This window comes from Zootoca vivipara, chromosome 9 (genome assembly GCF_963506605.1).
Source record: "Zootoca vivipara chromosome 9, rZooViv1.1, whole genome shotgun sequence".
In the NCBI taxonomy this organism is placed as follows: domain Eukaryota; kingdom Metazoa; phylum Chordata; class Lepidosauria; order Squamata; family Lacertidae; genus Zootoca; species Zootoca vivipara.
In genome coordinates, this window is record NC_083284.1 from 62359327 (window position 1) to 62386147 (window position 26821).

The 26821-nt window shown below is 40.8% G+C and overlaps 1 protein-coding gene across 6 annotated transcripts in view; it reads right to left on the minus strand.

Annotated features, from left to right (window-relative positions):
- The window catches only part of WDR19 (WD repeat domain 19), a 44425-nt gene that overhangs the window by 14096 nt on the left and 3508 nt on the right, over positions 1-26821 (minus strand). For 3 of the 6 annotated variants that reach the window (XM_035111897.2, XM_060278904.1, XM_060278908.1), the window contains exons 4-29: positions 26597-26722; positions 24893-25008; positions 24411-24526; positions 22288-22368; positions 21785-21897; positions 20997-21170; positions 20343-20413; positions 19370-19542; positions 19159-19273; positions 18500-18606; positions 17962-18084; positions 15603-15752; positions 13096-13243; positions 11663-11867; positions 11399-11558; positions 10753-10863; positions 10555-10664; positions 9042-9099; positions 7861-8007; positions 7686-7768; positions 6670-6753; positions 4933-5079; positions 2905-3029; positions 2619-2731; positions 1721-1789; positions 1069-1146 (exon numbers count right to left, since the gene is read on the minus strand). In XM_035111897.2, coding sequence (XP_034967788.2) covers positions 1069-1146; positions 1721-1789; positions 2619-2731; positions 2905-3029; positions 4933-5079; positions 6670-6753; positions 7686-7768; positions 7861-8007; positions 9042-9099; positions 10555-10664; positions 10753-10863; positions 11399-11558; positions 11663-11867; positions 13096-13243; positions 15603-15752; positions 17962-18084; positions 18500-18606; positions 19159-19273; positions 19370-19542; positions 20343-20413; positions 20997-21170; positions 21785-21897; positions 22288-22368; positions 24411-24526; positions 24893-25008; positions 26597-26722 — 3103 coding nt within the window. Of the gene's footprint in view, positions 1-1068; positions 1147-1720; positions 1790-2618; positions 2732-2904; positions 3030-4932; positions 5080-6669; positions 6754-7685; positions 7769-7860; positions 8008-9041; positions 9100-10554; positions 10665-10752; positions 10864-11398; positions 11559-11662; positions 11868-13095; positions 13244-15602; positions 15753-17961; positions 18085-18499; positions 18607-19158; positions 19274-19369; positions 19543-20342; positions 20414-20996; positions 21171-21784; positions 21898-22287; positions 22369-22902; positions 24365-24410; positions 24527-24892; positions 25009-26596; positions 26723-26821 lie in introns of those variants that run through there. The other 3 variants (XM_060278905.1, XM_060278907.1, XM_060278906.1) reach the window with 3 other exon arrangements.

Below are 26821 nucleotides of genomic sequence, written 5' to 3' on the forward strand. Positions count from 1 at the left end.
CATTATAAATTATCCTAAAACGTTGTGAGATAGGGGTTTAGAAATGCTGCAAGTTATTTTCCACAAATGATTCAAACAATGAGCGTAGAGTCGTGTCTTTTACAGCACAATCCTATGCATTGAGTTCAATGGGTCTTACACCTGAGTAAGTGCATATACCAAAGGAAGCAGCCTTATAAATTATTTTAAAAACAAAAAGTTAAATAGCAGCTATGACTGGTTAAAGTAAAAAAAAATTACTCACAGAAAGAGACTATGGCAGATGCAGTAAAGCAGTTAGAAGAACAAAAGTTTTAAATGAGAAAATAGAACTATTCCAAATAAAACTTGTTAAATAAATTAATGAGCATGATTACATGAGGTAAAACTATGTCTACTATTAAAAATGGATTTGGTTCCAAAGCATTTCCCACCCCAATTTTATGTAAGAGGAAGAAATGTGCAGAGATGACAAATACACAGCAAAATGAAACTAAACCCAACATTAGTCTTAGCATAGAGAATATTTTAAAGGAAACTACGATAGCTTTTGGTATACTGCCAGCAACATCCACAGCTCCGTTCTTATACAGTTCTTAGGCTTTTATTCCAATTTCTCTGCCAATGAACCACAAATTATAGGCAAAATTCAGGAGTCATACTGAGGCCTAATGCAGTCTGGACAGAGTCAGTCTCTCAGAAACAGACAAAAAAAAAAGCAACAGTCTGTATAGGTAAATTGCTACCCTGAAACCAGAGCCACTATACCCATTACATTAAGGCAAATCTAGGTTTGCCAATTGTCGAAGATGTTTAACAATTAATTTCTCTTCCCAAGGGGCTCTGTGAATTGTAGTTCTGTGCGGAGAATAGTGACCCACTAAAACCTCTCAGCATTCTGTAGAAACTACACTGCCCAGGATTCTTTTGGGAAAGCCACAACTGTTTAAAGTGGTATGGTACTGCTTTAAATGTATAGTGCAGATGGGATCAGAGTTTGAAAATCTAGACCAGAGGCCATTTAATTAAAAAAAAACCTAATAGAATAACAATTATATTAAACATAAGTCTATATTTGGAATTTAGTACCTTTGGTATTCCATCACTCTCTCCCATAAGGTGATTTATAAGCTGATTGGTCAAAGCTTCATCTTTAGCCTGTCCAACCTATTGAAAATAAAATGTGAATGGAGTAACACACACATTGTAGGGAAATGAACAACACTTTTATGTGAAATGAACAACACTTATACAGTCAAGCCACAAATAATTTGGTATCCTAGGCCTAAAAATCTGTTATTTACAAGTAACTATGCCACATTGAAGGGTCTAAAGTAGAGGGTATTTAACATAATAAGTAAAGGGTTCCAATTTTGGAAGAAAAGTAAAATACAGGCTGAAAAATAAATATAAAATAGTCTGGCATTGGTTCTCTGCTGAATCAATTATAGCAATGATACTGATTACAGGTAGGTAGCCGTGTTGGTCTGGATCGAAGTAAAATAAAAAAATTCCTTCAGTAGCACCTTAAAGACCAACTAAGTTTTTATTTTGGTATGAGCTTTCGTGTGCATGCACACTTCTTCAGATACAGTGAAATGGAAGTTTCCAGGCACTTATGTAGAGAAGGGGTGGGGAGGGGTGGGGATGGGGAGGGGGGATCACTCAGAAGGGTGGTGGAAATGATACTGAGTTTCTGGTAAAAGGAAGAACCCTCCCCTTCCTAAATGATGTTTCTTACCGTTTCTATTGCCATCTCTATAGCCATAGTATCATCTGCATTTGGATTTTTCAGAAAGTGCTTTAATGCCTGAAAACAACAACAACACATACAGCATTTAATGCCTTATATCTGAGTATTTCTCTACAAACAAATTACTCTTCAAATCATCTGCATTTCTAAGGAGAATGTGCCATATGTTACTAAGTCCTTCAAAAGCTAGAAATTAATGTTAACCAATTGGGTGACTAGGTTGGTAGTTTTAAAAATGGCCAGGAGATCTCACTATGCTCCCAAAACACAGCATCAGCCTAATTCCCCAATGTCTCTACTTCATGAAAGATGTTCAGGTTCTTAACTGGATAATACATACAATATAACAGCATTTTGTGCTCTCCTAAACAGTTGTCTTGGAGGTTTTGGTGCTAAACATATTGCCTAAATCTCGCTTCCTCTTTAAATCAATAGGGCCACATTTCCTCATGGACAACCGTCTCAACTCCATGTACCAATGGCAAGTGTAGCAAAAGCAGGTGTGGTCAGACACACCTCTCTCTCTATCCTGGCAAGCAAGAAAACAAGCAAAATGTCCAGAACAGGGCTAATGAGAAGTGTGGAACTGGGAGCAGTGCTGATATTGAATGAAATTACAGGGAGAAGATAGTGGGGGAGTCCTAGGTCTTTCTCTCTTCCACTCCCTGCCCTGACCACTTCCTTTAAATATCTGTAAGCTGCTATTAGGCATAGACAATTTTTTTTACAGGCACTTGGTCTTCAATCCCCAGCATTTCAGTTCTGATCTAAATTAGACCCAATGCACTTATTTTCAAAGCAAAGAAAATGGTGTTGGAAGAGCACGGATCTCCCATGTCCCGTCTAGATTGGCCCTTAGTCTGACTCAGCAAGTTTGTATACTAACCCGTGCATATTGACCACACAGAAGAAAAAATCTGCCCGCCTGAAAATGTTTTTTCTCTACTTCAAAATATAAGGCAATGCTTTGGTAATCTTCGTTAGTGGTGTCCTCAGAACCTGCAACAGATGGGGGTGGGAGAAACCTAATAGGACTTTCTTACAATAATAACTTCATTATTTGTACCCAACCCACTGACTGGGTTGCCCCTGCTTCTGATTAGACATGTATAGGATTGCACTGGCAATGTTTTTCCAGTGGTAAACGATATCCAAGAGGCTGCAATACTCACTAATTATATCAGCATAAATCTCCATCTTATTGTGCTGCTGGGCCAACGAGAAAGCTTCGTTGTTACACTTGGACATCACCAAAAACTGGATGGCAGAACCATAGTCACCCAATTGCAGAAAGAATCTAAACCAAATTAACAAATCTGTTATACTATTTTAAAGTATAACGAACAGAATCCATGAAATCCATGTAATGATTTGCAGGAGCATCCACAATATTTTTTAACACTTAAGCAGCATTTCTCATTACTCCCATAACCAGTTGTAAGCTGTCTTAAGCTTACTCTTTAGGGCAGATTTTCAACAATCATATCTCTGAGCCTACTAGGGTATATCATTATTATTTATTAATAACATGTTAAAAAACACTAGATGCTGTACCATGCTTTAACAAAATAAGACAGGCCTTGTTCATAGGCTTCCATACTATTCTAAAATACATGGGCATGATCTTGCTCCCACCAGTGCTATGATGGGGGCAGGTGCAGAGATTTTGTATGCATGCAAGCTCATTAGGAGTCAGACAAGCAGAGTCACATGAGTTGGTTCCTATTCAGACCCCCCAAATTGTCTTCTTCTTTCTTTGGTGATCACTCATAGCCGAGTAAGATCGTCTTCCATAAACATGATCACAACAATGAGTCCATTAAGTGACTGTGGAGGCCAATTCTGGATCCACATGTCCTTCCACAGTGGGGACATCGGTTTTTGGGCAGGAGTTGATCATGGTGAGGGTTTGGCAAGTGTGCCCTCCTCTTGGCACATTTATCCCTTTTGTTCTGAGTTCGAGCGTCTTGTAAAGGCTGTTCTCCAACTGGAGCGCTCGCAGGCCAGTATTTCCCAATTGTCGGTGTTTATGCTACATTTTCCTTGAGAGAGTCTTTAAACCTCTTTTGTGGACCACCAGCATTACACTTTCCATTTCTAAGTTCAGAATGGAGTAGTTGCTTTGGAAGACGATAATCAGGCATCCAAATAAGCAGCTCAATTATGCCAGGCACTATTGCTAGCTGGGTGCAAGAGGGGGGGGGGAGACCTCTCACTCTGCAATCATGTTCCACTTAATCTCCCACCCAGGCTACACTCACCTGAAACATGCCAAGGATACATACGTATGGTTGGCAATGTCTCAGATGGCAAGTATGATGGATAAGGTCGACTAGGCAACTCCAGATCCCTAGATTTTAAGTTTGCAGCCATGCTGGTGGCCCTGTACAAAGGAGGTTGAATTATGGAACACCTCCAGGCTCCTATAACTGCAAGGGTCCTTCTCAACCCCTTGTTGTCGTGTTCTCTGGTGCTTCATCTAAGGCAGGGATGGTGACCTCCAAATGTTACTGGACTACAACTCTCATTATTCCTGATCACTGGCCATGCTGGTTGGGGCTGATGGGAACTGGGAGCCCCATTCACAGCTGAAAGCCCCAGGTTCTCCATCTCTGATTTGGGGTGGAAGGTGAAATACTCCATTTGGAGAGATCAAATTAGTCCCGAAATGTATTTCTGTAGGAAAACTAGATACAAAATTGTATCTGGTATCTGGCACTTTCAAAAAAAAATTATGAAAAAAATCTTCCATATGCTCTTTTCTATTCTTGAAATTAGTCTTAAACAACATCAAAAGAGAACAAAACAAAATCAATGTAAACTGCATATAAAGATGTACATAAAATCGTATCATAGAATCAAGTTTGCTTTTGCTTTTGTTACTACAACTAGAAAGTAAACATTAAAATAAAAGTTAAATGGGGTTGGTACATGTCAAAATGAATTTATACTCTTAAAGCTCAGACTCTCCATCAGAATTGTTTGAAAAGGATTTTTAAAAAATCCCAAAAGCTAGGGGCTCTTTTCTATTATTGTTTTTTTTAATAAAAAAATTAGCCTCTCTCATTTGAAAAGAGTCAAACAAAATGTTTTAAAAGCAAATTGTAGAGATTGGGTTTTGCACATATATAATCTGACCAATTCTACAGAGTTAGAACTCTGTTAAAAGTCTGAAAACTAGTTTCTATAGCTGCAGTTACCTGGCTACCATCTTGGCTCCCTCAAGTGACTGCGTCTCCCTGACAATGCTAACAGCCTTCTCTGGATTATTAAGGTGATCCAAATATAGCCGGATGACGCTGTCCCACTGCTTGGCATTTGCGTAGGCCAGGACGGCTTCTTTGTATCTAGAAAGAGAGATCATCATAGACACTTCAGGTTCAGTCCTCAAAATTCCCAGGGCTACAGGCTGTTATTAATTAAAAAACACTTTACTAAATAAGGATAAATTATTCTTTTGCTGGTATCTGGTAACCAATTTATGCAATATAGGTTGGATCATGACTAATTATTAATGATTAATTATTGATTATTATTATTGTTATTATTATTATTAAAAAGCCCATTGATTTCAGTGTGTTTACTTTAAGTGTGACTAAGTCTGGAAACAACCCCATGCAATGTAGGTACCTTATATCAGATACAGTACTATTAACTCTTACCACAGAGACTCATGGAGCCAAATGGTTCCCAGAACTTTTTTGGGAGGGGCTCCTATTAATTTTGATGCTATTCTGTTTATAAGCGTCTTGTCTCAAATCCAACTGACAAAATTTAAAGATGGGTTTTCTTCCAGTTTGTATCTAGCAATAGCAATGATCCCCTTATAGAGCTAGACCAGGCATCCCCAAACTTCGGCCCTCCAGATGTTTTGGACTACAATTCCCATCTTCCCCAACCACTGGTCCTGTTAGCTAGGGATCATGGGAGTTGTAGGCCAAAACATCTGGAGGGCCGCAGTTTGGGGATGCCTGAGCTAGACTATAACACTTTTTCTCTCAACAACTGACAATTGAAACCAGTTGTCAAATAAAATCCATCTTAAAAAAATGAGGAACAACCAGTATTGATGAGTATCCAGGTTTAAAGGCTTTTTAAAAAACTGTGGTAAGAAATATTCTGTATTCTACCTTCCCATATTTGATGGGGGGGGACTATTAAAGATGCCAATTCCTTCTAACAAGAAATAATAACTTCCAAATTAGCACACCCTTTATGGACTAAACAAATTATTGTTGCTTAAGTTTTGCTATATAAAATTTAATCACATGCAAAGTCCAGATGAACTGAACAATAATGGGGCAGGGGGCAGTGATTTCATGCTCTCTCTATAGATACTAAGTTACTAGCAGAGGTTAGCAAATCTGAAATAAAGAAGATGGAGGGGGAAGAATAAACTCTTTTTGCACCTTTTCCCTCTGCTCTTATAAAGGATAAAAACAAGAGGTAAAATTAATTCTGGAAACACATTTTTTGTTTTGTTGCTCCTTAAAGGAAAAGAAACGTGTCATAACACATTGGCAGTTGATTTAAAAACTTTAGCAGAAAAAAGGAGGGCCTTTCTTCCATCAGCTGTCCTGTGGGAGGGATTCCAGGAGAGAGCGGGAGGCAGGCGAATACCACCTCGGTCTCCTCTGGCTGGAATATTCCCTCCCCACTGGAGGACTATTATACCATCAGCTGCCTTGGGAAGGCCCATGATGAGTTTTTAATAATGTTGTTTATTGTGGACTTGTATCCTGGAAAGCAGGCAGAAATAATGGCAGTAAGTAAGTAAAATTATTTTTCAATCCTCAAATGTTTCAATGTTCGGATGTAACCCTTCCCACACTTACTCAGATCCAAGTTCTGCTGAACTTGGCAGAGCAACCCGCCCCGAACTCCAATGTAAGTCTGACTGTCGCATCAGATTTGACTGTAGAAAGGAATATATATACCTGCCATCTGCCTCCTTTGCTTTGGCATATTGAAGATGTATCTTTTGAGAAGATACGTGAGGGAGAAGCTCACCAACCTTTGCCCTGGACAACAGAAACAGTTCTATTTTATAACTAATTTCACACACACATTATTTTAATTACTTTCTCTCACCCCACCCCAATCCCATCATACCAAGAATTGAGATAATTGAGGAACACAGGGCACTGCCTCAAACTGAGTCAGATAGGGTAATTGGGTATCTTATGTATTACAGGGTTCCGTGAACAAAACTCCATCCACAGACCACTCATTCACAGAATGGAGGAAAGATGGTTGTTTTTGCTGACTCCTCCTTCCTCCTGTAGCCTTCCTCCTTCCCCCTGTGCACCACCCCCAATCTCCTCTTTGGTACACGGGGTCAGAGACCTTCAGAGCAGCATGAGAAGTGGGGCAGGTTCCATGAGGAAGGGGGAACTGGTGGAAATCAGCTCCCCTGCTTGTTCCATAAGTGGGGATTCTGCTAAATCTCAGCCCTTCAGTTCACAGAAGAGCTATTCTGGATCAGCATGTTGAGATGCTGGTGAAGTATAGAAAAAGTACAGTATGTGGTAATTCAGCTACCCAAGAATTTTACATTTCTTTTTTCTTAAAAAGCAAAGTTTCAAGCTCTTAGCAGCTGAGATAATACACTTGGAAATTGAGTGAAATCTCAAAAAGCTAGAAAAGTGACTAAAAAAGTGATCACTGGTTAAGGAAAGCAAGAGAATCCTAGAACTGTCAAGTTGGAAGGGGCCATGAGGATATTCTAGGCCAACCAACTGCAATGCAGGAATATACAGGTGTCCCATATGGGGATCAAACCTGCAACCTTGGTGTTATCAGCACCAACCTCTAACCAACTGAGCAATCCACACATTTGCCCAATTGTTCATGCTGGCTGGGGATGATGGGAGCTGGAATCCAACTCCATGTGAAGGGCCACAGGTTCCCTATCCTTGTGCTGTAATTTTAAAGGAATGCAACACCAGCTTACCAGTTTTTGCACCGGATATATACCGATGCTGCTTTGTCATAATACTGCCCTTTTTCATAGAGCTGGGCAGCTTCTGAAAATTGCTATAAAACAAACAGGGAAACAAAAGTTAGTCTAAAGCATGCAAACTCATACTGTGAAAACTTTTTCTTTCTGTATTCAAAGTACTAGCTACCTTCATGCTCTCCAGAATAGCTCCGCAGTCTCGTTTCAACATCCTACTCGGATGTTTGATGGCTTGGTTAACACCCCGGCGAATGTCACCCATGCGAATGGACATTTGGGCAACTCCAGCTAGGCAGGCCTCATCATGCTCTTGGAACTGGCAACAAGGAGTATAGCATAAACATGCACCAATAAAGATACGGGCAAAATACACACTCTTGAAGAAAATAAAGGCAGAGTTTGAAAATGCAGCAACCGCTATTCTGGAAGGGTTTTCTTCCTATTTAGGCTAGTTAACTATTTTTGTTTATAATATTGCCATTTGCAAAAAAATAGTTAAGATGCACCATACCAGTTTCCAAACACATCCACAGAAGATAAAATAATACACTCCCTTATAACAAGAGTTCTCTCAGATCAACTGTCCTACCAGTTACCCTTTAAAATAATATAAATACAAAGCAAATATTTATCTAATTAAGTGAGCAAAACAAACCACTCTATTCTTCTGTGCCAAAATTGTGGTAAATGAAGAATCAGGGGTTTGTAAAGCAACTATTTCAACAGTGATCTCCCGCTTTTATATTTTGCGGCTCAAGTGACAAAACGCATTTCTAATCCAAGATCGGCCTCAGCCAAATAAATATTTAAAAGGGAAAGAGACCTCTGACCATTAGGTCCAGTCGTGACCGACTCTGGGGTTGCGGCGCTCATCTCGCGTTATTGGCTGAGGGAGCCGGCATACAGCTTCCGGGTCATGTGGCCAGCATGACTAAGCCGCTTCTGGCGAACCAGAGCAGTGCACGGAAACGCCGTTTACTTTCCCGCTGTAGCGGTACCTATTTATCTACTTACACTTTGACGTGCTTTCGAACTGCTAGGTTGGCAGGAGCTGGGACCAAGCAACGGGAGCTCACCCCGTCGCGGGGATTCGAACCGCCGGCCTCCTGATCGGCAAGCCCTAGGCTCTGTGGTTTAACCCACAGCGCCACCCGTGTCCCTAAACTCTGTGAGGTGAGTGAGGCTGAGAGACTTCAGAGAAGTGTGACTAGCCCTAGGTCACCTAGCAGCTATATGTGGAGGAGCAGGGAAGCGAACCCAGTCCCCCAGATTACGAGTCCACTGCTTCTAACCACTACACCACACTGGCTCTCAATATATTTACAGTCATCACCAACAATAGAGTGTTACCTTGCTATCGCCTGTAATCCCTTTCTCATAATGAGCCAAAGCATTCACATAATCACCCCTAAAATAAAAAGTCAGATTGTATTATACGTATATTGACACAGAGTGATGTATCATGACATGAATGAGACACTGAAGGGATTCTTAGGGGACTGTGTGCTGTTTGCTGCTAGGAGCAGCAAGGGTGGAGCCAACCAAACAATTGCCTGTATAGCAAGCCCACCCTCACTACCCTGTTTCCCCGAAAATAAGACATACCCATAAAATAAGCTGTACCAAGATTTCTAAGCATTTGTGCAATATAAGCCATACCCTGAAAATAAGACATAGTGATAGGCGCAGTTCTGGAGGGCGCCAAGGAAGAGGCGAGGCTGGACAGTAATTAAAAAATAAGACATCCCCTGAAAATTAGCCATAGTGTGTCTTCTTGAGGAAAATAAATATAAGACAGCATCTTATTTTCGGGGAAACACGGTAGCTGTTAGGTCTTCATTAAGGTACCATTAAGGTACCATCACCCAACCCCTTTTCTGGTTTAGCTTACAGATAGATGCTGGTAGAAGTTGCTGGCTCCTTGCACCTCAGCATGGATTCCCAGAACTTCTATTTTTTCTCAACCCAACATTTTTTAATTGTTTAAAGAGATCAACTTGAGCAGGTGTAACCAACATGGTGTCCAATTGAGGACTACAATTCCCATCAGTCCCAGTCAGCAAGGCCAATTGTCATAATTTTATTGGTATGCCGCCTTCCCACAGTTCAAACCATGCCCAAGGTCGCTTGCAACACGAAAAAAATACGTAACTACAAAAGTAGTGGTGAAAAAGTAAAACAAACATTTTTAAAAATAAACAAACTGAACAATTTCCACATAAATCACAAGAAGACCTAAAATAAAGATACAAAAAGCTAACAGCAACAACCCCCATCCAACAAAACCACCCAAATATCCCCCCCAGCCCGAGGCATGATGAAAGTTGTAGTCCAAAATGTCTGCACTACATTGGCTCTACACCAATCTATAGTGACCTGGCTACTTGATAAGGGGTTTTAACTTTCCAGACTTCTCTTCTACAAAGTACAGTCATAGCTCAGTTTAAGTACGCTTTGGTTTGAGTACTTTCAGTTTAAGTACTCCGCAGACCTGTCTGGAACGGATTAATCCACTTTCCATTACCGGTACTTTCAATGGGAAAGTTCGCTTCAGGTTAAGTACGCTTCAGTTTAAGTACTCCGCAGACCGTCTGGAACGGATTAATCCACTTTCCATTACTTTCCATGGGAAAGTTCGCTTCAGGTTAAGTACAGACTTCCGGAACCAATTGTGTACTTAAACCGAGGTACCAATATACATGAACAGCAGCCAGTATCCCCATATTAAACCCCAGCCTGAGCTACACTAACTACCTTGCCCTTTCTCAACAAAGTTTTCCAACACCATGCAAGCCAATAATAGTTTTCTACCATTGGCTTATGACAAAAGCTAGATTTGATAGGCTTTTAAGAGAGAACATACGTGAATTCCAGCTGCACAGCATACTCCTTCGATAATAAGGGGATGGTATCTGGTGCCAAGCGTTTAGCTAGCTGAAGTGCATTATCCCAGTGCTGTAGATCTCTCCTCATCTATTATCAAAAGAAGTGTTGATTTAAATGGAAAAGATTATGATCCCCTGCCCCATCTGATTAAATATTAGGTGGCTCAATTTATTACCTCAAGTGCGGCAATTGGGCAAGAAGATGCCAAATATAAATCCTGAGCCAAATTGAAGTTATTTGTATACATGGCAAGATGCCCCGCAAGAAGGTTGTGGTCTTCTATGCCCTGAAAACAAAACACAGAAATGTGTGAAGTTCCTATTATATTGGATTAACATTAGACAAGCTGCCAGAGATGCATTGCTATAGCATATGGAAGTCAGAAAAGACTCAAGGAAAAGGAGCTTCATCTGCCCCAGTTCATACACAAAGGAATGAAAAGTCCTAGACAGGGATTGTTGGAAAGGAGAACTTAAAACGTGAGGATCCATGTGGAAGAAGAGTCCTCGTGAATTCAAGAAGTCATCAAATCAGAATACTGTATTATATTGACAATAGCGGACTTAAAAATATTTTGAAAGCTTTTGAACTTTGCCAGGTATGGAGTGGAAGCTCTTTTATCCTCTTACCAGGGTTGTTTTTATTCATCTGCTAATGACTTTGACATATACTTTGCACTTGGCATGAAGTCATGTTCTTCTGCCCAAGCTCATGCTCTGAGATATCAGCCCATGGACTAGAATAATCCCACACAGCAACTACCGTAAGTAAAACAAACAAACAAACAAACAGGCTGTAATATTTAAATGTGTATATTTTACCTTTATTTGCTCTAACGACATGACCATTCCCACATTTCTGATTGTCCGGTAAACACGTGTCGCAAACTCCACCTCCATGTGGTGTAAACAAGCCCTGGCAAGCTCATTCCAACTTGAAGGATCATTCAGAAGTTTGCACACCTCCCAAGCCTCAGAAAACCTTTGCAAAAAAAATAACGAAACAAAGGCAACAACTACAATAAGCATGGTCAAATCTTGGATGTTTGGGTATCGATGGTGTACTGGAATTTAAAGGAAGCTTACCTTTTTAGTACTAAAGTCTGTATAAGCACTAGTTTCAGCTCATTACGTTCCAAGTCATTCAATGGGCCAAGGAAGCCATGCGTACTAAGGAAGATACTGTTGGTTTTCCCACTTTGAGTCTGACAAGTTAATTCTCCGTTATATAGTAGCAATGGTTTGTGAGAATAATGAACTTTGGTGCCTCCAGCCAAAATTACCTTGGACCCTACATTACAAATGAAAATGAAGTAATTATTGAACTTGCCCATCGAAAGAACATTAGCTCTTAGTTGCTAAATAAAGATAAAACCTTTTCTTTTTTAACCCTCTTAGTTGCTGAAGAATGACTAACAAAGAAATCCTAACAAGGGAGCAGGGAAGCAGAGTGGCAGCTTCTCCACTGCACCTGAAGCAGTGCTGGCTCATACCAGCTAGGGCTGAATGTATGGGGTAGGGTTCCCCACCCCCTGTATTTACAGTGCCAGATCTATACCAGAAAACAAATGTTCCTTGAACAAACGAGTGTCAAACAAGCAAATAAAACCAGCTTGACATAAACACTAAAGTATTGTGCTAAAAGGGATACGGGTGGCGCTGTGGATTAAACCACTGAGCCTAGGGCTTGCTGATCAGAAGGTCAGCGGTTCGAATCCCCACGACAGGGTGAGCTCCCATTGCTCGGTCCCAGCTCCTGCCAACCTAGCAGTTCGAAAGCATGTCAAAGTGCAAGTAGATAAATAGGAACCGCTACAGCAGGAAGGTAAACGGCGTTTCTGTGTGCTGCTCTAGTTTGCCAGAAGCGGCTTAGTCATGCTGGCCACATGACCTGGAAGCTATATGCCAGCTCCCTCGGCCAATAACGTGAGATGAGTGCCGCAACCCCAGAGTCAGTCACGACTGCACCTAATGGTCAGGGGTCCCTTTACCTTTACCTTTATTGTGCTAAAATGTGAACATATGGGGAAATATATCCCGCACTGCCAAAAAAAGGATTATACAACGAAAGCAGTGGCTTAGCCATAGCTAGTTTAGAATTTCTACTTTCTGGAATTTTGTTCCTAGCAGTTATGACCATATATTTAAAAGGAAAGTCAGAATAACTGGCACAGCCTAACTGGCACAGCCTAGCTTGTGGCTTAACTGGCTCTAATAATCCATTATTGTTGTAATCTGACATACAGCCACTTGAGAATAAAACCCACTGAAATAACCTAACACCAGAAGTTCTACTGTTGTTCACTGTCCTATAGACCCAAATCACAAAGGTACAAAATAAATATTGAGTACTACTGAATTACACAACCAACCTAAAATTCCGTTAATCCATTTGTTCTGTGTTTTGCTATGTCTTTCCTCCACCAATCATGTATTTTATATTGTAAGCTTCAAGGGATTTTCTTTCAGCTGCTCTGCAAAATGTACACTGTTGGAATAATAATGCAACTTTACACTACCTTGTATAGTATCCTTGTGAAAGATGTATGTGTATATTTTGTCATCATCGTAAGCAACAAAGACACCTTTGTCCATTGGCCAATTTTCCCACAGAATACCCTTGATGGTTGGCTGGAAATTTGGGATCTCAAAGGCAATATCAGTTACCTACAAAAGGCAGCAGTGTAAAATTAATTTCTAAATAAAATGTTAATGAGATCTAATTAATTTTGGAGTTACATTGGCATTTTAAAAGAGTCAGGTGCACCCCATTCCCATATTAACAGCTGCAATCTAAGGTGTTCGCAATGGGGATCTTACAGATCTTACAGATCCAAATTCTGAACTTACAGATCCAAATTCCACCCCCCCCCATTCATTTGGTCACAGTGCAACAGAAATATGGACATCTAAGAAAAGCAATAAAAAGTACTGAAATAGGATATAGTTTGGTTACTATTAAAAGGCACCGCTCTCTTACTCAATTCCTCTCTTTTCTAGCAATATGAGCACCTCTGGCATAGTCATTTCCTTCACTCTACTCAGTGAAACAGAGAAGGTAAGGGAAAAGTACTGTCACTTTCATATGGTCCCCTCGACCTGACCCGACCCACCCACACATCCAAAAGGGCAGGCAGGCAGGCACTGGTGCTCATACAAACAATGCAATTTAAAATAAAAGCAGAGTGCGCTTCCGATTCTTGTCCCACGCCATAGCGATGGGTCTCTCAACATTGGAGAGAGGCACAGGCTGAAAAAAGGGGGATGGATGGGTTAAACCATCTCCTATAAACCTCTTGGGGCATGGAAGGTGCAGGTGACCATGGGTCCTAATGGCTCACCGCACTTCGCTTGAAGCAAAAAAAACCAAATCGCCATTGGATGCAGAGGTTCTAATTGGCATTAAGAATAGGCATGCACCGGAGGAGATAGACATTATAACCACGGACAATCAGCTGCATGGAACTGAGATTTGAAATTGGGAGAAGATTCTATCTTGTGCTGGAGATGGATGGAGGAGAAGGGGGTACTCTGCTATATTTCATAGAAGTTTTTACATTTATGGTTCAGCAACCCTCTAATATTGAATTTTAAGATAGACAAGTGAAGATAGTTTGATGTACAATGTAACACTGAGATTTAAAAGATGTAAAGCTGCATGTGGCTTGAAAGGAGTAAGGGGGGCTGCGGGATAGCCTGCTTGTTTTGTTTGGAAGAATGTCATTGGGAGTTAAGAGCCTAACCCCCCCCCCCTAAAAAAAGACTGAAAGATAATGGAGAGGTTGAGATATAACCTTTAAAAAAATGCTATTGTAGCCGTGCAAGGAAAGCAGTGTGAGGGCTTTTTGGATGTTGAAAGAGGAATGGTGCCACCTTTCCCCTCCCTTCTCAGCTGGTGAATTTCTGGAACTAGTTGATTTGGTGCCAGTGAAAGAGGGATCTGCTGTTGTTGATTTGGAACTGCTTGAGTATTATGGGAAGGAGCTGAGCCGGAGAAAGAAGAGGGTTTAACCTTGAAGTTGCAGCTCTGCCCCAACCAGGCTGGAATACAACAACAGTGTACGGAGATAGCCCCAAATGCCGCAGGAAAAAGGAAAACATCAGAGAGACATATAAGACCAAGAGGACCAACAACTGACTTTTGGATGCACACGGGATAAAAACAAAAAAAGCTATGGTTCCTCACTTGAAGCCTTTTTCTGGAAGTTAAATAATATAGTAACAGGAGTAAAAATCATAAAGAGTGCAGCTATTATGTGATAATTTTGAAAAATGGAATGTAATAGAAATAAGTAAGACTATGAAACACAGTAATATTAGATCATAAAGATCCATCAAGAATGGTGCACGGGAAGCCTCTTAACAAAATTGTATTAAGTTTGAACTAATTTTTGTAATTGGGTTTATATTGGAAAGTCAATAAAAATAATTGTCAATAAAAAAAGCAAATTGGAGTTGGCAAGGCTTCCCCCCATCTTGTCGGCTTCATTGGAGACCTGTGAGGAGGGACAGTGAAGGAAATGGGAAGTGGGGCAGATATAAGGATTATATGCTGACTGTTACTAGCCATGACAGGACAGAATTGCCTCTGAACCTAGTCTCAGGGCAGGCCCTCAGGGGTTTACTGATGTTTAAATAAGGTAAAGCATAATCAGAGAACAATAGTAATGGACATGAACAGAGGAAGCCCACCATGACAACTAAAGCAGTTCAAAATGTGTGTGGTTTTGGGTAACGAAGCCCACAATCAATTTCACAATCTACAGGAGAGAGCTGGCATGGTTCAATAGACCATCGTGTTTTACTTAGACTGGAGAGACCTGGTTCAAATGCTTACTTTGTGGCATCTAGCATGTCAGTTTCTCATCCCAATGACCTCACAGATTTTTGAAAATAAAACAGAATAAACCTATTTATACTAAGTACCTATCTTTAGAAGATGGGTGGACTAAAAATGAGAAAAAAAAGCAAAAGTCTGTATGGAAAAAATGCAACCTATAAATTAGGAATGGAATAAATAACTTACCGGACAGTAAACAAATCCATCACTTTTGTCATCAATGAAAACTAATCTAGACCCATTGGGATCGGGGAAGATGTTTCTCACACTGACGGAATGGCGGTACTCATTCACAAACTGCCAATCTTCAATGTAGAAATACTGAAAACCACCAGTCTAACAAACCAACAAAAATAAGAGCCACAATACTAGCATTAGAGCCTAAAAAAGTAATGCATTTGCAGCTGAAGTAGGCAATCCAGAGAACCAGACCAGCAAAACATTTTTGGCTTGAGAACCGACAAAGGAACAATTAATTACAAGCTCCTCATTGAAACTGAGGGTAGCTGCTCTCATTGGGTAGACACTCCTATCGCCTTGAGCAGCTTCTCCTCCTGACACCTCATGCTTCAAAGAGTTTGCAGAGAAAATCAGGCTGTGAGCCCTCAAGGGATTCTGAGCCACGGCCAAGCCAAAACTGCTCCCCCCAGAACATTTTCTCTCTTATCTCTCCACAGACAAGAACTGTGTAGATTAAGGCCTCTCCTAGGAGAACAGTGGAAGACAAAGTAAACCTGCACAGGTAGCTAGGTTGGCCAGTGTTGGGTGGGGGGGGTGTCACTCTACCACGCAGTGAGTTAAGATTTGCTTAATTTACATGGCCCTGCCTAGTGGAGCGAGTCAGAGGGTCCACCCATCCGAGGATTTCCTCCTCCACTGCAAGAAAAAGGTAGGGGAGTCCCTACACATGAAGAAACATATTAGGGAGTGGCATTTGGAACAACCAACTCTCAAATCAGATCTGGACGAATACTGCAGAGGAACATTTTCCATATGCCACTGAGGAATACCAATGACAGATGGTGATAATAAAGTACAAGGATTGGAGGGTGGAGCAATTATATTGGCTGGGTGGACCAACTCCGAGTCTTCCCTCCTTCTACTACTTCCCTTACAAAAAACGTATTTTCACTCACCCAGACCAAGGATACTCCCCTATCCCCTAGTTAAGTGGTTTTCAACCAGTGTGCCATGGCACCCTGGGGTGCCTTGAAGGATAGTCGGGGTGCCGCAGGGAACACAGGCCTTTGTCCTTCTTTCCTTTCCTCCCTCCTCTGGTCCCCTCTTGTGTGTCTGCCACCTACACAGCTATTTGCTGCAACAGCCCTGGCTACAAGTTCCCCACACGAATGGTGCCTCTGGGGCTGGCCAATGGGTGCCTGTTGCCAGGAGCTGAGGCAGCCTTGGAACAAGCAAGCAAGCAAGCAAGCAAGCAAGCAAGCAAGCAAGCAAGCAAGCAAGCAAGCAAGCAAGCAAGCAAGCGGGTGAGGAATCCCAGCCATCAGCCAACCCTTGCTGTTGTGAATGGACAGGCAGGCAAGCGCTGCACTGGCCTTTCTTGTGCTTGCTGTGTGCTTGCCTGGGAGCTGAGAACCCGGTGCTGAAGGGGAGCCTTTCTGCCTTGCAGGCCCAGCAGTGCCTACTGCTGACACTGCTGTCTCCCAAAGTAAGGTACTGGCCTCACATTCACCTTTGGCCAGTCTCCGTTGGGCCACTAAGGCTGGAGGCATCCTCTTCCCAGGCTCCTGTGGGGTAGTGAGAAGAGGCCCCTCTCTTTGGGCAGGGGAGCACCTCAGAAACCAGGAGTGGCTGCAGTGGCTGCCCAGAGGACCCCCAAGGGGAGAGGAGAGGAGGCTGAGGGAACACTCCACAAGGGAGGGTGTTTGAAAAGGGGTGAGAGGCTGCCGGCTCTGCAGGCAAGGGGGTAACATAACTGGACTCCTGAGACCCACAGGAGTGCTGCAGAAAAAAATGGAGTTAGTCAAGGGAGCCATGGACTCAAAAAGGTTGAAAACCTCTGCTCTCTCCACAGGGGTCTCTCCTTTGGCACTCAGTTCCTCAGGACATACTCCTTTGGTTCTCAACTGGTATTGAGGATTCTTTCAGCAGTGAGAAGTGGGGCTGTCTGACCCTTCACTGCTGAAAAAGATCAAGAGTGAAAAGGAAAGGTTACAAAACCCCTCTTAACCCTCTCCTACATGTTGTTAGCTAAAAGGAAGGAGGTGGCCACCTGTTGAAAGAGACCACTAGGTTTGCTGAAAAGGCAGGACACCAAGTGGCATCTTTCAAGAGGGGAGAATGTGAGAGAAGATGAATGACAGAGGGATGCGGCCACAGGAAAGGGAAAGGGGGCATGAATTTTGCTTCTTTCTTTTGCCCCCCTTTTCTCCCATTGTGTCTCACTTGTTTTGGTTATTCGTAAGAGATTGTGGAATAGAACCAAGGAGTATCATGAAATGTACATGCACAAAATGCAACCGGTATTCTTAATAATTAACATTTCATACTACTAAGATGGCATCCACAGTTTGAAACAAATACTTACATCAGTACCATAGATGAGGAAATCATTGGTTAAAGCATGGCACAAAATTTTATTTTTATCATCTGTATCTGGGAAGAGTCTAGTTTCCCGTTCTTCCTGGGTATTGGAGCGTTCACTTTCTATCTAAAATAATACAGCAAAGCAAAGGTTTTTTTTATCAGCAATAAAAAGTGAACAGGTTTCACCAGCTCATAATCTGAAATTAAGGAAGCTAGCTGCATACTGTATCAATCTCAGCCTCATCCTTTCCCCCTTTAATGAGTCATAAATCTCCACTAGCCACCCCAAATCTCAAGAGGATTTTTACACCAACTATATAATTATCCAAAACTTTTTGCCCTTCAGTTGCCCGAGACTAATCTCAGTGGTACATTTAGCTTCTTGTTCTCCAGTAACCAGCTGCTAAATTAGACTGGAAATTAACTGGTTATCTAGATCAAATGCATCACAGAAGATTACATAATTAGGAGTTTCTCGTCCAGCTCTATTCTAGCAGTTCATGCGACTCTGGGGAGTTCAGGATGCCTAATATACTTACCATATGCAACTGAACTTTACCCTCAAAACGTGCAGCAGCATAGTCAGAATTAAGGCACATACTGGCTACTGTTCCAAGATATTCCATGTCCTTGAGCTTTTTTACACCTGCAAAATGTGGGGTGAAATTTTGTCACGATTCTCTCTTTTGAACATGTCCTTGGCTATTTAAAATACTTCAAATATTTGGAACAATGCAATCATATTCTGACTGTCAGGGCTATCTAGCCCACATGAAGACGAAATGCTCCATCTTTCTTTCATAATCTCAATAATAATTCCTTCAGTAGCACCTTAAAGACCAACTAAGTTTATATTTTGGTATGAGCTTTCGTGTGCATGCACACGAAAGCTCATACCAAAATATAAACTTAGTTGGTCTTTAAGGTGCTACTGAAGGTATTTTTTTATTTTGCTTTGACTCAAACCAACACGGCTACCTACCTGTAACCAATAATAATTGTTTCATATTATTCTTACATCATCTAAATTGTGGGTCCTGTAACGTCTTACAAGAGGTATAATTAGCTGTTTTAACACTAAGGGTACTATCTGAAGCAATAAACTTACTAACATACGATAGAATAACCATTAATTCAATAAAATACAGCAGTGCTACACTACTTCAATGTGGAATAATGGAACTAGAGATATACTTACTGCTCTCTCCAAGAACATAAAACCATGCCCGATTATTCATGCCCACAGCCAAGTGATAATGGCCAATAGCCACAAAGTTGGGCTCAACTTCCACAGAAACTGTAATTGGTAGCTCCTGCCAAGACAGACCATACCGCTTTTGCTGAGAACTGCTTACCATAAAACAAAATGTTACACCTAACTAAACTTTAAAATGAATGAAGTACTATACACTTTCAATGTGGTTGGCAACGGTCACTTCAAGAAGCGAGGTGAGGTATGCGATCCGTGTGCTGTATGAGTCTCCAAGAATGGGAAGTTTTGTCAAGAAGACATGGATAGTCCCTTTCTTCGTAGACACTGCCAGCAATTGTCCATCGTCTGTCCATGACAACTGATCTAGACCTAAAATATCAATGAGGTTTTGTAAAAACAACAACAGTATTTTATCTTAGAAATCCAAGAAGCAATACCTTTATCACTAAAAAGCATATTGTGTCTTAAAGAGTAACCTACCTGTGTCAGATTAGCACAACGTCATACACAACAATATATACCTTTACAGTATTTCTAATTCTGTATTTAAGTTGCTAGCCCACCTTGTCCCCAAGTCTTGGGGGAATTATGTAAGCTACAATGGGCACATTAGCAATGAATTGCACTTCTGCTCTGCCCTTCCTTCAAGAATCTCAGGGCAGCTTATATACCGGTAGTGTTATATTTTATCCTTTCCACAACCCAATGAGGAAGGCTAGTCTGAGAGAAAGTGGCAAGAACTGGGCTTCAATGCTGCTTCCCACCTTCCTTTCACACATGTGGGGAAGAGATAAAAAGCTCTCCCTTCCCAAAGATCCTAGCCAGTGGGCAAGTTATTGAGTAAACCATGGTTTGGCACATTCAAACAGCAAACTGTGGTTTGCAGCTAACTGGAAGCAGAAATTTCTAATCCAAGGCTTGTCACTTGTTTGTTTCAAATATTCCACAGTATGGTTTGAAGGATTGTCTTAAGAAAGTCACAGGTCACATTAAGGTTATTAATAGCAAACCTCAGCTGAGTGAGAGTTGGAACCCAAGTCTGGTTGGTCCAATCCACAAACTGTAGTTACTGCATCACATTTCTTTATATAAGCATGATGCTAATGCAAATTCAGAATCTGTTTTATATGATTTGGCAAGCAATCAGGTAAATCTGGAAGGGGTCATACCTTTATTTTCATCCTCCAAGTTTATTATTGCATACATTTCATTCAAATCTGACAAGTCATGAATCTTGATGCTAAAATAGAAAGACAATAACTTCCTTCAGAGTTAACTTACTACACAATAAGTTGAAGGTACTGTTTGCTGAGTACTTCCTGGGTCTGGGACTTGGGCAGACAACCTGATCTGGATGGAGCTGCATCTCCCACACACCAGAAGGAGCCGATTTGTAGCCTGGGGTACTCTTGGAGTCATTGTCACTAAAAGCAAAGGTGGATCTGTGGCATGAAGTACCTTTACTGTACCCAGTTTGACCTGGCTCGTCAGCTTCAGTGTTCTTGGATTGGGATAGTTTAGCTATGGCACTACATACTCTGATAACATCTCAATTAAGACTACTGTAGTATGGGGCTGTCCTTGAAGATGGTATAAAAGTTACAACTGGTGCAGAATTGCTTTCTCCCTTGGAATAAGTAAGATAGCATATTGGCACATGAAAGATAACAGCTTCTGTCAGAAACCAAACAGATCTCTTGATCAGGGTACTAAATTCTTAACATGACCTCAAACTGTTCTAGAACAGCATTTTCAGAGTCAATATTAGCACTTTCTTTGTGATATCTTGTATTTTAAGGGCTTCATATGAAAACATGACTCACCAGTTATCTCCACATGATGCAACTTTGTTAAGTGACTGTGATATTGCAATGCTAGTCAGGTTATCTTTATGATCATATGCCTGAAAGATCTCATGGCCAATCTCTCGAACGTGTGTAGAAATCACCACAAAACAGCCAAGCGAGAACCCTATCATGATGTAATTATCACCATACCTATAAAGATTTCAACAGTATGATCAAAACCGGTCAAGCAACATGGCTGCAGAAAAGTTGAAGACACAATCTCAAAATTGTGAGCTGGCTGGGGAGGGTGGGGAATGGTATTGTTCACAGAAAACCAAATTCTATTTCAAAATTAAACTACTAGGAAACACTGGAACAATTGCATTTGCATCTCTTTTCAAGAGCATTGACTTTTTAGTCTATAAAAGCAGGGATTTGGAACCTGTTGCCCTCCAGCTGTTCAGCTCCCATCAGCCTCAGCCAACATGAGCAATCATCTCAGCGATGATAGAAGTTGCAGTCTAGCAACATCCAGACAGACAAAGCTTCTCCACCCTGTTATAAAGTACTCAGACTTCCCTGACTAAAGCAGCAGCACAAAACCCATCCTAGCACAAAACATTTATAAAAGCAATTTATTATGGCAGAAGCTTTTGGGCACTGCTGAAGTTGACAATGTTCGTGGAAGGTTATGGCAGAATACTACTCTCTGCTGTTTTTACTTCAATAAATTAATACAGCTTGTCAGCTACCCATCTGGAAATGTCTATAATGCTCGAGCACTCTCTTTCATGCGATCTTACTAGGTTGGTGAATGGCTTTACCATTTATAAGAGACAATGTTCCCGTAACGTGGCTGAAACGCCAGTTCAATTGGGTTCTCTGGATCTCTGAAATTATAAATATACAGGGTTTTCTGAGCAACGACAATGCATACCTGGAAAAAAAGAGAGAAAAGAAAATAATATATTGAACAACACCAGAATCACCTTACGGTAATAATGCAATGGCAGTGTTCCTTAAGAGGATTAGAAATTCTTCTCCTGACATGATTATTTATTTCTAAGATAGCCTTTGTAAGCATCAGCTGGTAAGAAAATCAAAGACACCTATCTTAAATCTTTTACTGTGCCTTGTCAAGTAACATGATAAAGCTCTTATGATAAGAATGACATTAACATCTCAGAGCTACAATCTAATTTTGGAATTCTTATGACAAACAAAATTTGTATTTTATTTTCTTGTGTTATAACTTTCCCTTATTGCTTTCTTTCCAAAGCCCCTTTGGTGTCAAGCAATATATACTGCTGTGTTGTTAAATACTTACTGTGGTCTCATTTCCTCCTGTTCTATTATCAGTTTTCATTACTATAAACTCCATATCACTGGGTTCTCCTCTCACTGTTGTCTGCAAGAACAAGGTTCCAAGATTAATAGAATAGGTAATTTTATTTTTTGAAGCAGTTACACTGGCCTGGTATACCCATAACATTACGCCATGGTTTGTTAATAAATCACAAGTTAACCACAAGTTGTCCCACAGATGATAAACAAACTATGGCTTTCCCCCTCCAATGTTTGTTTTCCAGCTACTCTTCCTTCATGCCTTTGTAGTTTGGCGAGTGCCTAGTTAAGGAAGGGTACTGAGTTCACATGCAACACAAAGCCATAGTTAAAACAAAGCAAGGTTTGTAAAGTAAAGCAAAAACAAAGACCTAGGTTCAGATAATGGCTTGTTGGCAGTAAATGTACCACAGTTAAGTCACCGGGCTAGGTTCACACATAGCGCTAAGTCTTAGTTTAATAAATCATGATTTACTGCTAAGAGCAAACTAGACCATTGACAGGAAAACCACAAAACAATGAAATGATTTTTCAGGTGTTAATACAGTAATATTAACAGCTATCAACCTCAATTCCAAAGGCAGCTTTGGACACTAACTTTGTGTGGAGGAACTAGATGCACAAACTGGCTGTGCTTCCTGTTCTCTACAATAATGTAATGTTTGGAATACAGCTGTCATATTTTCTCCATTCCACCTTATAAAGCCTTTCATCTGCTTGCCTTAAGACTCTGTCAAGGAAGAAAGAATTATATGTGGCCTGAGATTTTAAATAATGCCTTCATGGAAAATCACTGATGCCAGCCAGCTGGGAACAATGGTTTGATTCTTAGAACACCACATACAATCAACAGCAACACCATTCCTGACATTAGTTTCTCCTATAGTTACAAAATTTGGATCATGCTTCTTTTTCTCATTGAGGAACTCAAAGCAGCTAACAAAATAATGCATTGTACAAAATAAGCATAAAACCAAAATGATAAAATAATATCCTTAGCAGACTGTATCCTAGGACTTAGAAAGTGCCTATCTATCTATATGGAGATCCCCAATCAGTTAATTAGCCTCTTCACGGCCCTCTGGGAGAAAGAGGCAGGGAAAGACACGGAGAAAAAATGGGGACAAAAATAACTGGTGTAGGTTATCATGGATGACCTTTCAAGCATCTTACAGTTGTTGTTTTTAAAGATTGGGCACTCTCACTAATAGAAGTTGCTCCAATAAAAAGCAAAGCTACAACCAATGTTTAAACTACACAGATTCTTGAACAGTAACCCAGGATATTTTCACACACAACACTGGTTTGTTTTTGTTCTTTTTCATTTCCTAAGTCCGCACCATATTTTTCGCTCCATAAGACGCACCTGACAAAAAGACGCACCTAATTTTTAGAGGAGGAAAGGGGGAAAGCCCTGTTTTTTGGGGAGATCAGCTCACAGTTGTGCAGGTTTTTTTTTTTTTTGCAAAGGGGGAAAGCTCCATTTTTTTGAGCATCAGCTCAAAGTTGTGCAGCTTACCTTGCAAAGGGGGGGGATCCAGTTTTTATGGAGTTCAACTCACAGTTCTGCAGCTTCTTTAGGAAAGGAAAGGAAAGGGAGCCATTTCTACAGTTTCCAGACAGATAATCTAATCAGCCAGTCACATGTCGCTGAGGAAACACAACAATGGAGGCCTGGGCAAGGGGCTGGGGCTGGGAAGGGAGCTAGCTTCTCTTATCTCCCTCCCCGATCTCTTGCAATCAGCTGCTGAGCGGGTTCTCTTTCCCTCTTGTTAGCCTTTACCTCTTTCTTAAAAAAAAAAAAAGCACGATCTGCTTTTCACTTCTGGGCAAGTCGGATCCAGGGACCATGCATTCGCTCCATAAGACGCAGAGACATTTCCTCTTACTATTTAGGAGGAAAAAAGTACGTCTTATGGAGCAAAAAATACGGTAATTCAAATGTGAAACTTAAACTGGCTCAAACAGGCATTTGGTTTGTAACCAATTCTCTTCTGCTTTCTCTCACACATTAACATTCACACATAGAGCAAATGGGGCCGAAGGCATTTTTTCATATAACTAACTGTTATAATCTTGTGCATAACAACAATGTAGGTTTATTACCACTCTGATTGTATCTCCTTCGTGGTTGCTAATTGTTACCAGTTTGTCCTCACCGCCTAATGCTATGAATTTCCCACCGCTCCAACAACCACATGTAATCCGTTTGGTGTGCTTACCTGGTAAAACAAATTCACATAGAAAAATGACAATTTGCTCCCTAAAGATATTGAACAATGCATGGATGTTAAGTATGTGATCCAATAATACAATTATCATTTTAAGCTGAAAAACTGTGAGTTAATAAAAGAAAACGCAACAGACAAATAGCATAGGAACCTGTGGCTCGCCTAATATTTTTGGACTACAAATCCCATCATCCTTGACCATTGGCCATGCTGGCTGGGCCTGATGGATGTTGAAGTTCAACACCATCTGGTAGATCACAGGTTCCTCATCTACAATATTAACTAGATTTTAATACAGCGAGCAAATTTCTACTCTCCCCCCACATGGAAGTTCACTAATTTTATAATGGTACTGACCAAGGATAGGAATCTTGCGAGAAGTTTGGTGGTTATATATTAGTACATTTCCCTTAGCTGTTCCAGCAGCAAGTAAGGGTTCAGCTTTTGACCAACGTAAGAAAGACATTGGTTCCCTGTAATAAAAAATGAAACAAGGCTTTCAATACAGTCAAACCTCAGTTTTCACACGTCTCGGCTGCCAAATGTTTCGACAGCCGAGTGAATGCTTCCATTTTCAAACACACCTCGGAAGTCAAACGGCTTCCAAGGCACATTTCTCATTCCCACCCCCACCCCCCTGAACTTGCTGACAGTCCTCTGATTCTCAGTTTTTGAACATTTCAGAAGTCGAACGGACTTCTGGAACAGATTATGTTCGAAAAACGAAGTTCCACTGTAACAACAAGAATGTTGAATGGATTACTATTTTTATTTGACAATATTTAAGGAAACAGCAGTAAGAAGAGAGAGAAAGTACTTGGTTGAAGATCATAAAAGCAGGAGCAGATATGATACTGTAGTAGAAAACTGATGATTGGCATTCAAGTGATGGCCTGGTTTGCACAATAGGGTAAGCCAAATTGCTCTACAACATTTCCTATGAGAAAAATTAATAGGCCTGTCCTTACTTTACTTCTTGTTTACTGACATAGGTTCTGCCACATTCCTTTTCAGTATTAGCAATACACACTCATAATAACATAAGAGGAGCCTGCTGGATCAGGCCAATGGCCCATATAGTCCACAATCTGTTGTTATTGTTACAGTTACTGGCCTTTATTGGCATAAGTTAAACAATAAAATCATAAAATCAAAAAGTCATCCAAATACATTAATAATCCAGACACATACAATATATAAAAGACTAGATAGCCACCACTGAGTAAATCGGCAACTTTAGATTTAGCTTTTAAAAAAAAATCACAGATACCAGTGGGAAAACCCTCAAGTAGAACACTCTCCCCTCCTGTCATCTGTACATGGTTTCTCTTTTACCCACCCATATCCCTGAAGATGACAATACAGTGGAACCTCGGTTTATGAACACCTCGGTTTACAAAGGCCGTGGACCCATCTGGAACGGATTAATTCACTTTCCATTACTTTCAATGGGAAAGTTTGCTTCAGTTTATGAACGCTTCAGTTTATGAACAGACTTCTGGAACCAATTGAGTTCATAAACTGAGGTACCACTGTGTAAGTAACAACGAACAAGCTGAAAGTACCAGTCAGAACTGACTGATCAATGTTCTGAATTCTAATAAGGTTTCTTCTGGAAAGAATTTCATAAAATGAGAAAATTAGGTCTGTGCCCTCCTTGCACCATTCAGCTTGGTGATACAGAACCTAGGGCTGACATATGTCTGGATTCTCCTGGACGTTACTGGGATTTCAAAAGCAGAATAGACGGCTGGGGGGGATTTCCAAAAGGTGGTGCTTTGTCCTGGATCTTAGGCAAGTCAATTATAAAATCCTTTTTTATGGTGGGGGGAAAAAAAGCTCAATTCCCCCCTCCCCCAAGCTACCAACAACTTTAGGAGGAAATGAAATACGGCAACCCTACAGAACCTGTGCTACCAGCAAGGAAACTTCATTCATAAAACTACAACTGAAAACTTCTCCCATTTAAACAACACAACCTATGCCCTGTATTAATTTCAGGTTGCAATTATACTAAAGGTATAAACTGGCCTGGATATATACGGTACAATTTTTGCTTACCTCATGCTAGTGTCTATTAGGCTGATTTTGTTTGTGTTGGCATCCCACAGATAAATGGAAATGGCTTTATCAGCAATTATTGCTAAGGTATCACCATCTTGATCCCAGTCCATAGCAATGCAGTTGCTAAGGAAACACAGAAAGTATTAACCGGATACTTTCAATATTTGGTTCAAAAATATGAAACTGAGTGGAAATGTAAACCTGACTAGCTCCTTGAAGGAG